Below are 15,089 nucleotides of genomic sequence, written 5' to 3'. Positions count from 1 at the left end.
TATCTTAATCTTCAGTGCTTTACAGCACTCGGGGGGTTATTTAACAATCCCTTGAGAACTCTACCAGCTGAGATTTGCTGGGAATGTTTTGCCAAACCCAGTAAAAGCTGCATGTTAAACTGATATTTCTTGTGTGCTTTTTTTTCCAGAAAGCATTAAACAGAGGTGGTCCTCCTGTATCAAATAACTGAGTCAGCTGTTAGGGGAAAGAGCTGCTGAGCATTCAACCACACCACCTACCTTTGGTCAGGGCTATTTCATGCAGAGTTTCCACAACATGAATTTTTGCAGAAGCTGTTGCCTCTCCTTTGGCATTTGATGCGTGACACTCATATTCTCCAGCATCCTCTTTGCTCAGAGGAGATATCTAGGGGAAGAAACACATCCCCCAGTAAATATGCTGCGTATAGCTAGAGGTGATTCTGTTTTAAGGTATCTTAGATAACGTGTTAATTGTTTAAAACATAATGAGATGAACAGAGTGCATGAAGTAGTGGTTAACTCTTAGGGACCACACTGACTGCATGATTTCTTCTGTCTGCCTGATCTGTAAGGGCTCCTCAGCTGTGGGTGGGTCTTAGGGATGCCTTGCCTCTCTTGTGGTTCCTTCCTAGACATGGCCAAGGTCTCCTTCCCACTAATGGCAGCAGGAAAGTAATGACATACAGAAAGGAGGTATTTAAGTCTAGCCTTCTCTGATCATAGAATGCATGCTTCTGCTGCAGGCTAGACAGAGGTGAAAAGCTGCAACAGTTGAGACCAGAGCATCCATCCTTCCCCTCATGTCTAATTCACACAGATTGTTTTCCTCTAAATACTCTCTCTGTTGCTATGTGTCTTCTGCACTGTTCTTTGTTCATGAGTTGTTTGCAAACGTCACTGTACTGTTTGTGCAGCTCTGTGCAGACACGAAGTACTTACGAGCACCCAGCCAGTCACTTCGTGTTTCTCAGGGCCCCCTCGGGTCTGGATGGCCAAGTTTTCCCGGTCCCCAGGCAGAAGCTCCATCCTCTGGACGCCATACTGTCCCCGAATTATCTAAACAGAAGGGCAGAGAGGCATGAGAACTTCAGGGCTTATTTATGCTGGAAGAGTTTGGACCATGCCTGCACACAGACAAGATCAACCCTAGTTTTACATGAATGTGTTTTGCACAGGAGCAGTGTTTTTTCTAGTGCCAGCGTTTCACCTTACCCTCTGTGTACTGCAGCCCACTACCCCAACGCCTCAGCATCAGCACTAGGGCTGCATTCTCCTGGCCTGTGCAGGAATGGAGAGAGCAGCACAGCTTCCTGGTGTGAACAGTGCTGGGCAGTGGGGTGTGTGAGCGTGCCCTGCACCAACTTGGTGTAACAAAACTCGTGTGCATGTTCCCAAGAGTGGATTTAACCCATCAGACGATGCCTGTGCTGAACAAGGAGGATTTGGCTGCCTGCAGCTGCTGGTAGCCATACATCAATCCAGTTCAGCAGGCCGGAGCACCTGCCTTCTGGCTTGGGACTGGGGGGACAGCAGGAGCCAACTGCTGTCCTTGTTTGGAGAGCCTCCCCCACAACTTTCCTGATCATCAGGCTTTTTAGCATGGCAGTAGCAGAGAACTGAATATCTGAACATTGCTCCTGGAACAGGCTCTCCCTACATGACCCATCCTCTTCCCAACAGGCCAGGGACAGCCCTGTAGGCTTCTGCTGCAGCAAACCAGGCGGCCCCTCCAGGTGGGCACAGCATTGATGACAGAGCAGCAGTGCAGTCACTCCTCAATGCCGTGTATCCCAGCCCAGGGCACAGCATGAAGTAAGTGGTGCTCAGCCCTTGTTATCACCAGGTCACACAGTCTCAGATATGAGAAAGAGGCACGAAAGCAGAGCAGCACTGACAGTCAGTGTAAACACAGCGTCTGCTTGTAAACAAGCAGGAGATGCTTCCTGGGTCAGCATGCCTACATAGAGTGCTCACCCGACAGTCTGCTCCAGGACCCCTATGAACAGAGTTCGCTGTTTCGCAACAGAGCAGTCTCTGTGCTAATCTATTGGTTTTTTCCTCTGTAGTATTCTTAAAATTAAGCTGAAACAGTACTAGATTAAGACTCCTCCCGAGCGCCCACAAACCTGTGGCATTTGAAGAGGCTACAGGGGCCAGGCAGCGGCTCTCAGCCTTATGGCTGGGATCCACTCTGCTCAAGACTGGCCCCTGCCCTAAGCCAGGTGTTACCAGCACACTGCCAAAATCAGCACGCCGCTGGCTACCAGAGACAACTGGCCCACACGGTTCCCACGCCTGACGTGGGTGAGCCCTGTGTAGCCACCTGAGAGTCACGGCTGCCAGCAGGGTGACAGCAGGTCAAGGGACATTGCCTGTGTGCTCTGAATACCAGGCGCTACCACGAGAAACACACATTTTGTTCTGCCTCGGGATCAACTAGAGTTTAGAAAAAGATTAAGCAAAGCCAGATGTTTGTGGGCGGACAGAACAGCACAGATGGGAGAACTCATCACAGACGTGTTTCTAAGGAGGGATCGGCTATGGCCATTATGCTTACCAGGCAGTTCCAGCTGCCTCAGGTTTGCTGTGTCTCAGGAACTCCTAGCAGGGTCCTTACCTTGTTCCAGATGAGGACAGGGGTTGGGATGCCTATGACTTCACAGCTCAGGTAGATCTGTGCTCCTGTCACATTCCAGATGTCTTTAGGAGGGGTCACAATGGAGGGTCCTGCAAAAAAGAAGAAATGCTTTTAGGCACTGGGTGACTGCATGCCGGTCTCCCTGTCTCCTTGCTAGTCTTTTAAGTGAGGCCAGTCACTTCTGACAGGTTGTGAGGATAAGGTGAAGAAGGGCCCTGCTTGGAGCAAAGCTTGTTGGACTGATCGCACATCACAGCACTCCTCTCTCCAAAGCTACACATGCGATCCGAACATGCATCAGCTGTTCAGGCTGATGGGCACTTGCCCCAGGTGGAAACTCAAGTTCAGGTCATCAGTCCATCTACTTGCAAGGTGGAGGTTAGACACAAGCTAGTGTTTGTATTCTGTTCTCTTAGGGCCTGAGCAGGACTTTACGAACTGCTGCCTTTGGTCACCATGCAGCCAACAAGTGCATTGTTGACACTCTGCTGGCATGGAGGGAAGGACCCCCTAGGAGACAGAGTGGGTCCCCTTCACTCTCCCATGCCATGGAGAGCTTGGCCAGCTTTGCAGCATCCTTTTTCCCAGCACAATTTTAATCTGCAGCAAAGCCTGTGGCAGCTGGCTAGCAGAATTCAATGTCACACTGCTCCTGTTTTACCGGTGTGCAATATTCAGCAAAACAAGGCTGGCTGAAGGGTGGCAAAGCTCTCCTTAGGGGAGGGTATAGGAAAGGACCAGGTGAATGCAGAGCTCCATTTTCCCCAAAGAGCTCCAATCCCTGGTGAAACAGAACAGAGCTGTTTTGCAGATCTGGCTGGAGATGTTTACCCCTCAGGCTGGGAAACGTTTGAGACATAACGCATATCCCAGGAAGGGAAGAATGGCCTTTTCTGTTCAATCCTTCAGTGGGGCTGTTTACAAAATGCAGCTATTAATTCCCCACAATAGGAAGTGCAGACCAAAGGAGCACATAGTGTTTATTTCCACTTATTGAAGCAGCAGATTTTCCCCTTCTGCTCTGAAGATGCAGGCAGTAACAGGAAACTGAAGCTCCCATTAGGCTCTGCCAGAAGGCATTTCCTACGCGAACGAGTACTCCAGAGCCAGCCTGACTGAAGCCCCTCAGTATGCTGGCTCACAGACCATGGCTCATTCCCAGCCCTGTAAAAGAGGGACAGATTTGGGTCCTGAACATGCACTGACCTCAGTCCTGAACGTGCACTCTGCCCTACAACCCTCTTGCAGGCAGTGGGGAGCAGGTTTCAGGTGCATCCCACTGCACCAACATCTTCTAGCAGAAAGCTGCTGTCTTTTTACCTCTTTGGGATCTGGGGGCAGATTGACCCCAGTATCACCAGCCAGACGACATCAGCCATCCCTCTGGCTTAGCCCAAGGGATGCTAAGGTGGCTCCCCACTCCTGAGTAGCTGATGTGATCCCAGAGAAGAGTTTGCTCTTCTTTTCCAAGATTTCCCTGTCCAGGAATGATTGTACATGTCCTGCTGGTGGGAAGGCACTAAGAGACCAGGAGTGGCTACAATCCAAATTTTCTGTTAAAGAGATATCCCAGTCCTGCTTTTAACAGGAGGTAGCTGCATAGCAGCAGGGACGGGTATTGCTGTCCCCACGATGGGGCCACGTCAGGTCACGCACTCTGCTCCCCTTCCCCAGCGCAGCCGTTTCCTGCACAGCCCTGCTGTTTTTCCTAGTGTCCCTTGAACAATAGGGTACTTGGCAGCTCCAGTGGGACCACATGTCCCCAGGCTGCTTAGCTCATCCCATGCTCTGCAAGGACCTCCAGCTGATGTGCCCCCACCATAGCTGCCTGCTGACGCCCTCTGCTCCAGCCACGCAAAACCCTCCATGTGCAAGGTGTCCTTCCCAGAGCAGAGCTTGGCGCCTGTCCCCGGGCAGCAGGGCTACGTTTGACCCTGTGTGACACCATCCTCTTTATCACTGGTCACTGAGTTCCCCCTGAGGCAGCAGAAACACAGCTGCCCCAAAATGACCACCATTTCCCACCATAGAAAACGACGGATCTTGATTCTTACATTAAAATCCGAGTGGATTTTAAGGCATCATTAAGTTCTTCCAGGATCGGGCTCAATTCTTCCCTGGCTGGGAACCTGCAGCATTCATCGCACCACTAAATCCACTGCCCATAGTGTCTCAGTCTCGGCTGTCACTGGGTTTCTCCCTGTGTCACGAGCCCGTACACACTCTGCCTACGAATATTTGCTCGACCTGCCCGGAGCAGGTCACACCAGGATTTTTCTGCAGCAGCTGCTGGCAGGGAAAAAGAGAGAGGGAATTTCTGCCCACCTCCCGGGCAAGGAGAAACTGTTTATCTTTCCTTGAAAAGGGAATTGCCTGCACAGTTTCACAGTGAAGCTCCGGCTGGCTTGGCACAGCAGCCACAGCACAGCCAGAGCCTGGCTGTTATGAGGCAGACTCGAGCTCGGGACGTACATCCTGATCTAACCAGGAGGAATGTGAAACTCTGCCTTTGTCTGCAAAATGAACTGGGAGCACTCACAGACCTCTGCCTCCATCCGGCACAACCCTGAGCCCAGGAGGGAACACACAACCCGAGAGATGTGACTGTGTCATGGGAAGAGTCAGTGTGGTCTCTCGGGATATTCGACTTAAATCCAGACAGCCAAAACTCTAGAGCTGTGCTTCTTCCTCCACTAAAAATAAATGAGAAAGGCCAAGAAGCCAGCAGATTTTAAGCCAAATCACGACAGGCCACGGCAGTAGCTAGGCTCCCACCACAGCCGGCTGACACCGGGCGCACGGCAGCCACCCTGCTTACTGCCGGTGTTGGTCCCCCTCACGCTCCCTCCCACAGTCCCCCGAAGCAGCCTGAGCTGGGCAGGGGACACAGCAAGCTGCCACTACAGGAGCGGCAGGGGATGCCTGAGCCTTGCGAGGACTTCAGAGGATGTGAGGACATTCCCTCCTCCAAGTCACCCCTCTTGCTTTGGGGGTCCTTGTGAAGGGAGCGAGGCCACCATGTGCCCAGCAGGACTGGAAACAAGCCCACCTTGTACAGAGCAGATGCCTTGATTTCTGCCAGCCAGGAGCACCTTAGCCCTCATCCTACAGCTGCATCTCAGAGGCTTGCTGCTCTACTTGCAGCATTCCCCACCAAGGGGAAAGTTTCTCCACCTGCTTTCTCTGGGCCAGGAAACTGCAGGTGGCACCTGGTGATGCAAATGGTCACCAAGACCAGATACCCCCCGAGATGATGGAGACACAAATGTGGCTGGGTCATCTCTGACTGAGCCAAGGGCACCACGGATGTGGAGGATGCTGCCTGCTAGTACATGCCCCGACAGCACAGGAGCTCCTTGGCCAAGAGGACAGTGCAGGCTGTTGATGAATATCAGCTGCTCTCTGAAGGCACTTCAGGCATTTCCTCCCTGCTCTGCCCATTGTTCATAAGACAAATAGCTCTCCATGGCCCGGGAAGGGGCTTATGTAGAGAGCCAGCGAGCTCATTCACCCTGGAGAGGAGCCTGAAAGCGCAGGGATTGTTTTTTCTGCAGACCACAGGGAGCTGACAGCCCGCGTTATGTCAAAAGCAGCAGCTGGAGAGGAGTTTCCACTGCTGTTGTGTAGCTGTTCTTCTGCCACAGCAGCATGCAGCAGAGCCTGTGACTTCATAGATGAGGCCATCATTTGGCATCTGCTCCCAACACCCCTCTGCCCTGGCCACCTCTTCTCTGCTCAGCACAGCAGGTAGGGATCTGGCATCTCCCAGCCCGCCCACCCACCTGCCCCTCGCTGGTAACAAGATGGTCTATGACAGCTCAGAGTTAGCTGGTCCTCACTGATATTTCTTTGGTGTCCACACACACACAAAAAAATAAATCACACCCCCGCAAGCAGAGCAATAACTTCTTCACTAAAATCAAGGGGGCTGCAGGTGTGTCACTAAAGGCAGAAATAAGCTCGACATTAAGCACTTGTGGGGTATGCCCTGGTGCTTGGGTGTGCGTGGGAAATCCTGACCACGAACACACAAAGCTATGTACCACATTCTGAAGCTCACATGGGTGCCAGCCTGGTTCCCAGCCAGCCCTCCTGAGCACTGCATCGCCTTGCCACAGCCCCGGGTGAAACACAGGCTGGGAACGCTCCCCGCGAGACAGCAAGTCGAAGCAGAAGCTGGACAGTTTTCACCCTTACAAGCTCTTGCAAATTTGAAAATAGACTCACTCCAGTCTCCTAAGTTGCTGGGAAAGTATTTTTCCCTTCAAAATGACTTTATATGGAGAAGAGGAAACCTTCCGTAAGCAGCATCTACTCAATAGCTGGCAGTGCTCTGCGAGAGGCAGCAGCAGACGGGAAGTGTGAGCAGCTCCTGGCCTTCCCAATTCCCAAAGCTGCCTGCTGCTTTCTGGTAGACTTACAAGCCTCCTTCTTTACCTCTTGCTGAAGGCATTTGTCCACCTCCTTTAGCTTGGCCTTGAAGAGACTAAGAGGTTCCAGAAAGAGGCTCTAAGACACCCAGACCAAAGGAGATGCAGTCCTCCATGGGGTTTACACATGGGCTGGGAGAGAGAACAGGGCAGCACTGCAGAGAACAAAACCCCAAGCCCTTTCTCCCTTACGTGGCATGCAGGACAGGTCTGCGCTGGCCCTGACATTGTGCCCAGGGAAGAGGTTGCCCCTCAGCACACTGCGTACCATGCTCAGCACTCTGCCGCATCCGCAGCATCCTCAGTGCCATCCAAATCTCAACGCTGGGGTAACGGGGAGGCCAACGTGGCTGGGGCTGTTCTGAAGCTCAGCTACAAGCCTATAACCACACTTGCCCCTGGAAACAGGCAAGTGGGGAAAGGGCAAACCCTCTGAGAGGAGATGACGCTGCCCTTGCGGAAGACTGCCACAAGCCAACCTCTCTCCTGCCTTTTCCTCCCATCCTGCTCTTTTTTACCCACTTCGCCTTCCTTTTGCCAGTGTCTGAAGTGTGCTGTCCCCAGGGTCAAACGGGCAGTAGCTTTCTGTAAACATGCTTGCTGCTTCCCAGCCATATCTGGATGTGTACTTGGGGTTTTTTGTCCCAGACCTCCCGGACATGCTCATAGAGGCCACCATCTCCCCTCTTCTCTTCCTGTGATCTTGGCTCAGTTTTACTAAGAAAACTGTCATTATGGCACAAGGAGGATCATGAGCTAAAGCCTAGAAAGAATGTGAAAAGCTCGTGGTGAAAGACACAGAAACAAGGCATGGCAGCGTTTATGCATGGAAAAGCAAGTAGGCCTTTCAGAAACCCAACCTGATTAGACTTGTTACATGGTAATCTCCTATTTAGTATGAACCTCAATCAACCTCAGCCTAACAAAGGATTAAACACATTTTTTTAAACACAGCATGCCTTTCCAGCAACAGAAAAAACAAAACAAAACCACAGGGAGGAATTTGCTGATCTCTGTTCATTCCTTCCTAGTGATGATTTGTAATATGCTATGATGATTGAGAATAAAGAGACAGGTGAAATACCAGATCCTCTTGGGCAGTGGAGGTGTTTGCATAGCCCCTGGCATACTGGTGCTCTCCAAGACACTGAGCTACCAAGTAATATATTAAACAGCTTCCCTAACAAGATTTTAGCACAGTAACCATAAAAACTCAAGCTCCAATGAACCAAAACCTTTTCAAATATCTAAGTGCCTTTTAAGGAGGAATTTATGGTTTATCCTACAACAGTGGAAAAAAACAAAGTTACAGATTAATCAAAAAAAATACCAGCACAAAGCTTCAGCCCTAGAAACTCTGTCTCAAAATCCCAATGCACTGTGTGCTGGGAAAGCAAGCACCACGCTGAATCACATCCTCACACCACGCTCCATCCAAAAGGACTCTGTGGCACAAAACAAAAGGTGTAAACACACCACACACCTGTGCAGCTCTGCTGTGGACTCTCTGGATGCAGCACAAAAATGCTGCAGCACAAACACCTGCAAACACAACGCTTTCCTTTGTGGTACGAGAAAGCAGGTACCGGCCACTGCTGCAAGACCCCCATTCCCAGCTGATGCAGAAACCCAAACCAGCTTCCCAGGAGAATTAGGGAATCCAGTTCATTTCCAACCACAGATGACTTAGCAAAAACATGCCTAAATCTCTCTTTAACCAGCAAAGAAGAAAGCACTCATGAAATGTGGATATTCTTTTAAGTCCCTTAAAATCCAGGAAAGGAAGAACAGCAGGAAAGACCTAAATCAATCTAAGCCAGTTGTTAATTAAAAAGCACAAATCCAGAAGAGTTTCTTGTAAAATGTGATCAGATACGAACTGTCTGGTATCTAGAAGAGTTGGAGCCTTTGAATTTAAGGCAGCTCTATCAGGAAAAGACGAGCCAATGTCAGCGATAACAGCAGCCTGTCATGTCCCAGAAAGTTTCCCCCAGAAGCCCCCATTCCTGCTCTCCTCAGGCAGTGGATTAATAAAATAAACGAAACACCCTCAAAACTAAAATATTTCTGGCAAAGCTTCAGCAGCTGAATTTGGATGGAATGAGCCAACAGATGTGATTTATGTTTCTTGTTTTAAAATTGACCTGTGGGAAGTCAGTGCCTCTTTGTTTGCAGAGCAGACAGAGCTTTATTGGACACTGAGGCACCAGCAAAGTAAAACCACTGCTGGAGGAAAGCGGTGGGACTTTGGGGGAGCGTACTTGTCCCTGGGGCTGTCAGTCTCCATGAGAACCTGGCAGACATGATCCTATGTCCATCAGCCCATTTTTTAAGCCCTGGGGACATCCAAGAAACCTTGCACCCACCTTTCCCCAGACCCTAGAGCTGGCGGGTGGCACCAAAGCAAGAAACCTTTCTAGGGAGGGATGCTGCCTGGGCTTCTGGCAAGCCAAAATGATACCTCTCAGGGGAGACAGCTCAGCTCTGGTGACTGGGATCTCCCCAAACTGGGCATCCTTTAGAGCTGGTTACAGTCCACTTTAAAAGAATCCCTCTCCTGGTCCTGTTGTTCATAAGCTCTGCAGCCTTTGGAATGGATCCTGCAAGGTGCTGTGTCCCCATCACCACAGGGTAAACCTCTGTATGTTTCATGGAGCCACAGAGATTTAAGCCACATTCAGATCAACAGAAATAAAGCAGGCTGCTTGGCAAGCCAGCGAATCTGCCCTTCACCCAGAGAAGCCCAGGCTTTCTATCTCTGGTAGGTCTGTGTAGGTAGGTACAAAGCAGCAACAGTTCCCTGGAGAGTGAAACACTGTCCTCTGATGTCTGTGGTATGTGGCATTTGGGTAAGAACATGCACTCAGCTTCCCCCAAGAGAGAAGTGAGCATAAAAGAAAGGCAAAGGCTTGACTGACAACAGCAAAACAACCTGGAGACCTTAACCCTGCTGGAACAGGTATCAGGAACTTCAAATCATAAGGCCTTTGGGCTGTAATGAGGCAACTCCAGCAGTATCTCCAGTAGTCACAACAAGTCCCCTGAAGCAGGTATTTTGCTGGCATCTAAGGATAAGAGAGACTCAGGGGTATTTGTCTCTTCTTGCATTGGTTTGGCAACAAGTCCGTGCCTGGTATTTTTTAGCTCAGAGAGATCGTCATGCCAAAAATCCTGCAAGCTTTTTGATGGGGGTTGGTGCATTGAGGTTGTTTTTCTGCCTGGCTTGAGCTGAGCCACACAATCCTAATTCTTTATGCCAGTTGGCTTCGCATGGCAGTGGGTACCATGCTCCTCCTGCCCCAGGTCCTAGATGTGTGTAAACAGCCTCAGTGCATGCACTGCAATATGAATCTCGGTCTAAATTACTGAAGCCACCAACTCCGTAACAGGCTCTTCAGAATCTCTGTGCACAGATGGGTGATGGCAGCTCCTAAACTGTTACGGTGGCCTCCCCTTCTGCCGTGGGGACCACTGGAGGTGGCACCCCTGCCTGCCTGTCCCTGCCCCACCAGCGGGCTTCTGCTTTGTGTTCAGGCCTGCCCTACCTGCAAGAACTGGCAGCAGACCTGAGCGTAGCTATTTGTATTCATGGGCAGAGAGCAAAGGGCCAGCCCATGTAAAGGCAATGCTGGAAAGCAGCTGGAAAACTTCATGGCATCCATCTCTCTCACAGCCTCGGCACTGGGATTAGTTATAAGAGGCTGCCAGGGCGTAAGTGTAGAGATGAGATGTGGGTAGTGGCTTCCTGGCAGGGAGCAAGGCAAGCCCAGAGCCAGCTGTGAGCGCAAGCGTGAGGGCGCAGCATGAGCCCAGCTGGGAAGGAGCACCACAGCATCACTGCCTGCTCACCCACGGCAACCACAGGCAGCTTTGCTGTGTCCTGCTGACACAGCACACCAGCAGCCACGCAGCCTCAAGGAGTTGGGAATCAAGCAGGGTGCCTTCTTCCAGCCATTCCCAATGGTCCTGCCCAGGTGCCACCCACTCCAGCAAAGACTGGCTGGATTCCTGCACCTGCCAAGTGCAGGTATAGCAAGGGCTATTTCCAGCCTCGAAAACTCTTCTCAACTGTGTCTTACTTTGCCCTCCTACTCAAAGTTTTGTCTGCAACGGAAATACCGTTTTCTGCATGGCTTCACTATTTTTGTACAAAGAACACAGGCATCAGGTCCCAGAAGTCTGGGAAACAAGCAGCACAAAAAGAATCCCAAGGACAAGGTCAAGGCGAATTTTGTAATGCTGAGAACCGGCTCCTTACTTTTGCTACTGAACAACAAAGAAACATCCAATTTACTCCTAGTTGGTGGGCAGTATCTCTTAGCAAGCAAAAGCTGCCAAATGTAATTTTAATGAACTTTTATCCCCTTGGAAGGATATCTATGGTGGAAAAAAATGTGTGTCTGAAGGAGTATTTTGCATGTTAAGCCCTGTGTAGCTGACTGCTTTGTTTCCAGGAGGCTTTACTCATGCTCACATGTGTTGCCTGTGACAAATCAGCAGGACTGTCCCTCGAACAGGTGTACCTCCTTCAGACCCTTTGACTAGCTGGTACATATGGCACAGAGAGGGTATGAAATGCGACCCCAGTTAACCAAGGAATTTTAATTGTCTGAGTCTTTTAATTGTTTGTGGCTGATCCCTGTGTCTCAAGGATGAGTTTCAAGGCAGAAGAGGAGGTAGCTGTGGTAAGACTCATTCCCACCTTGCCTGGAAGGTGAGGTTTGAGCAAACAGTGGTAGGAATCAAGAAAAGGCAGCATTTGCACCATTTTGTCCATGCCCTGTCTTCTGTCTTACCACTCCAAACATGCCACAGTGCTAGGATGAGTGAGAAGCATCTGCCAACATGCTGGTCCCTTCTTTCACTGGATACCCCATCTCCAGCTGCTGATGACACCAAAGGCCAACAGCAGCCGCAGCTCCGCATTTTCTCCTCCCGAGGACCAGCTTTCAATGGGATGTGCAAAACAAGCCCTCCCTTGCCAGCTCCACTTGTAAAAAAAAAAAGAGCAATCATAGCCAGGACCCACTGCTGGAAGATATTTTTCTGGATCTCTCCTCAGACTTGAAAGGCTGCTCACTCTTGCACTCAAAGGATGAGATCCTGATAGTCCTGCAAGTGCAGACACCTCAGAGACCATCTTCCCTGAGCAAGAAGCCCAAGTCCAATGACCCCAAGGATTCTTTCTACACAAAAGCTGTCACGCAAAAGACTGATGCAGGCAGGATCCTGCCTGTTTGTGGTCTCCCTGTGCAGGATCCCAACCTAGGCAGTGCCTTAAGGAGATTGTGTCTGTTTGTGGTGGGAAATGGCACAAGCCAGAACTTCCATGCTTTGACTCCCACAGCATTTAGGTTCTTTTGGAAACCAAGAAAAGTGCTGTCTCCTACCTGGAAAGATACTGAAAGATGCTCTACCTTGCGAAGCTGATGGGATGGATGTCGTCTCCTGCCATTGTTTCAAAATCGGTGTGGAGATTACAACTCCCCTCCTCTCCCCACCCAACAGTCCTAACTGCCAAGAGGCCCTGAGGGCTACAGAAAATACTTCCAGATGTCTACCACGTGTGTGGGCTGAGTCCCTGCCTCAGCTGCACTCCACAGAGCAATGTGCATCACCAGAGGAAGGTCTGCAGCACAAGGTTCATGCTGCTGAGGGGCATCTCAGAAGAGTCAGCTGCAACACCACTGCTGAGCAGCCTGCATCCCTCCTGTTCCCTTCCCTAAGATGCTGGGCTGGAGCCCTCCCAGCAGCAGGATCCAAAAGAAGAGTGACTTCCCAGAGTGTCAGAGGAGGGGACATTTTGCCAGTGGCTCAGCATCGCATGCTCCAGCGAAGTTCTTAAACAACAGGTAACAGCTTGCAAAGGTGTCTTGCTGCACATCTGCACACCCAAAGGGACCTTCTCCAAGGAAAGGATGCAGTTTGTGCACGGAGTGGTTGTCCTGCACTGTGACGCCCTACAGAGAAGCTGCTGCTGTGATGACCAGAGGATGGAGAAAGTCTCACGGGAGCTGTTTAAGGGTGGTGGGTCAGTGGCCTCCCACCATCCTGCCTAGTGGCTTGTGTTTGCATTGACCTCACCGAACTCTGTCTCCATTGTCTGGGTCAAAGCCCCATCAGGCCAACCCAGCACCCAGTCTGGGACAAACACAAGGAAACGCAGCCAAGGGTTGAGGCAGAAGCTTACAATATGAGCATCAATACTTGTTTTGCCATGAACTCCCAGGTGACTTTGAGCAACACAAATGTGAACAGGGCCCTCTTCCCAAGTACACACCTGAAATGTGACCTCAGACATCTTTCCAACACAACTGCTCGCTCGGTCTGGGCTGGTGAGGTCAAGAAGCAGCATGTATTTTTAAGATTGCTGTGACCATCTCCCGAGTCTGCTGGGCAGGCAAGACCCCTTCCAAATGGCAGACAGAGGCGAGGACAGAGGCTGTTTTCATCTCATCCCAACACTAGCCTGAGGGTTGAAGCTCCTTCTCTCCAGGAGTTAACACTGTACCACAATGCTTCCAGCTAATATATAAGCCTGATATTTTGCACAAGGTTTGTGAAAAGCCACACAGGGCATTTAATGGGCGACATCAAAGTGCATAACCCAGTCCTCACCCAGCCTTTCACGCTTTCCTTGGAAGTTTCAGAAACATTTTTTGCAAGACATACTTGGCCTCAGTTATGGGAAGAAAGACAAGGAGGAGGTGGAGGTTGTGACCCTACACATACTGCGTTTATGAAACACTTCTCCACCAAAACAGCATTGGCTCTGCAATATCATCTTTGAGACGTTCAGTAAATGGTTTGTGTGCTATGTCCCACCCCACTGTCCCTCCCAACAAAACCCACTCTCAGAAAGCCAGGATTTCTAGTAGAGGCTCCACAGCAGAACAATTTCTTCCTTGAGCAGCATCTCCAACCAAAAGTTTGGGAAGAATTGAGCTCCTGGTTGGAAATGCTGGAAGTGCAAACCGCTAAGGACAGCTCAGAGGAAAGCTTGTTTTAATTTCAAACCAAAGCAAGCCAGTGAATGTTGGCTCTGAATTTCTCTTGCTTTCGCATCCATTTGATCATTTCCTTTTCTCACTGTTTGCAATCTTCCTCTGCCAAACCCTCCCCTGGATTGATCAACTCTTTTGTTCCATTTCACAGCATCCCAAACTGCAAGCTGCAGGCAAAGTACAAAAAGCAGAGCAGTGTAGTTCCGGTACAGCTGGAAGCTAAGGGAAAGTGGCTAAGTTTCCCCGCATTTCTGGGGCTGGTCTGAAGTCTTACTCCAAGTTTAGGCAGCATCATACGCCTGGAACTCTCAAGTCCATTTAAGGCGGTTTCATCTTGACGTTATAAATAAGCATCCCGGTGGGATAAAACAGTACGAGGAGCACTTGGGACCAGCTTTTTCACGGTGAAGCCTGGCCGCACAGCCGCGCATCTCCCCTCCCGAACCGTGCCAGCGCCCAGCTCGTCCCGCTCCCTTCCCCGAGCGCTTCGCCTCCGGCCGCCCCCCGCCCGCCCAGCCCCGCACCTTGCTCGCAGGCTCCCTTGCTGCGCTGGCTGATGGCGGGCTCGCCGCGGCTCTGGGCTCGCAGGCTGGCAGCGCGGAGCTGGCAGCCGCTGCTGTAGGTGAGCCCGTCGCTGCCGCACACCGGGTAGCGGCTCTTACAGAGGCACACGCCGGGCGGGCCGGCGGCAGCGGCGGCAGCCAGGGGGCCCGGGGCCGGGCCGCCCTTGGCCTTGCGGCGCTGGCGGCTCTTCACGCACTCGAGGCCGGGGGCGCAGCGCCCCGCCGCAGCCCCGCCGCCGCCGCACGCCTCGCCCTCGCCGCGGCCGCACTGCCAGCAGCAGCCGCAGGCGTCCCGCACCCGGCCCAGCGGGCAGCCCCGCGGAGGCAGCGCCGGGCACTGCGCCGGCTCGCAGGGCCCGCAGCCCCCCGCCGCCGCAGCGGGCACCGCCGCCGGAGCGGGCACCGGCAGCGCCGCCAGCAGCAGCAGCAGCAGCAGCAGCAGCGCGGAGGGCGGCATGGCGGCACAGCGCCG

At 51.6% G+C, this 15,089-nt stretch overlaps 1 protein-coding gene across 1 annotated transcript in view; it reads right to left on the bottom strand.

The window, feature by feature from the left end:
* IGFBP7 (insulin like growth factor binding protein 7) overlaps positions 1-15,089 on the bottom strand; it is a 16,624-nt gene extending 1,535 nt beyond the window's left edge. Inside the window, exons 1-4 of the mRNA XM_065634001.1 lie at positions 14,579-15,089; positions 2,600-2,709; positions 922-1,038; positions 241-367 (exon numbers count right to left, since the gene is read on the bottom strand). Coding sequence (XP_065490073.1) covers positions 241-367; positions 922-1,038; positions 2,600-2,709; positions 14,579-15,074 — 850 coding nt within the window. The 5' untranslated portion in view covers positions 15,075-15,089. The remainder of the gene's footprint in view (positions 1-240; positions 368-921; positions 1,039-2,599; positions 2,710-14,578) is intronic.

Source organism: Caloenas nicobarica, chromosome 4, assembly GCF_036013445.1.
Source record: "Caloenas nicobarica isolate bCalNic1 chromosome 4, bCalNic1.hap1, whole genome shotgun sequence".
Classification (NCBI taxonomy): Eukaryota; Metazoa; Chordata; class Aves; order Columbiformes; family Columbidae; genus Caloenas; species Caloenas nicobarica.
Note: the sequence above shows the minus strand (reverse complement) of the source record. Positions and strands in the feature narration are given on the sequence as shown.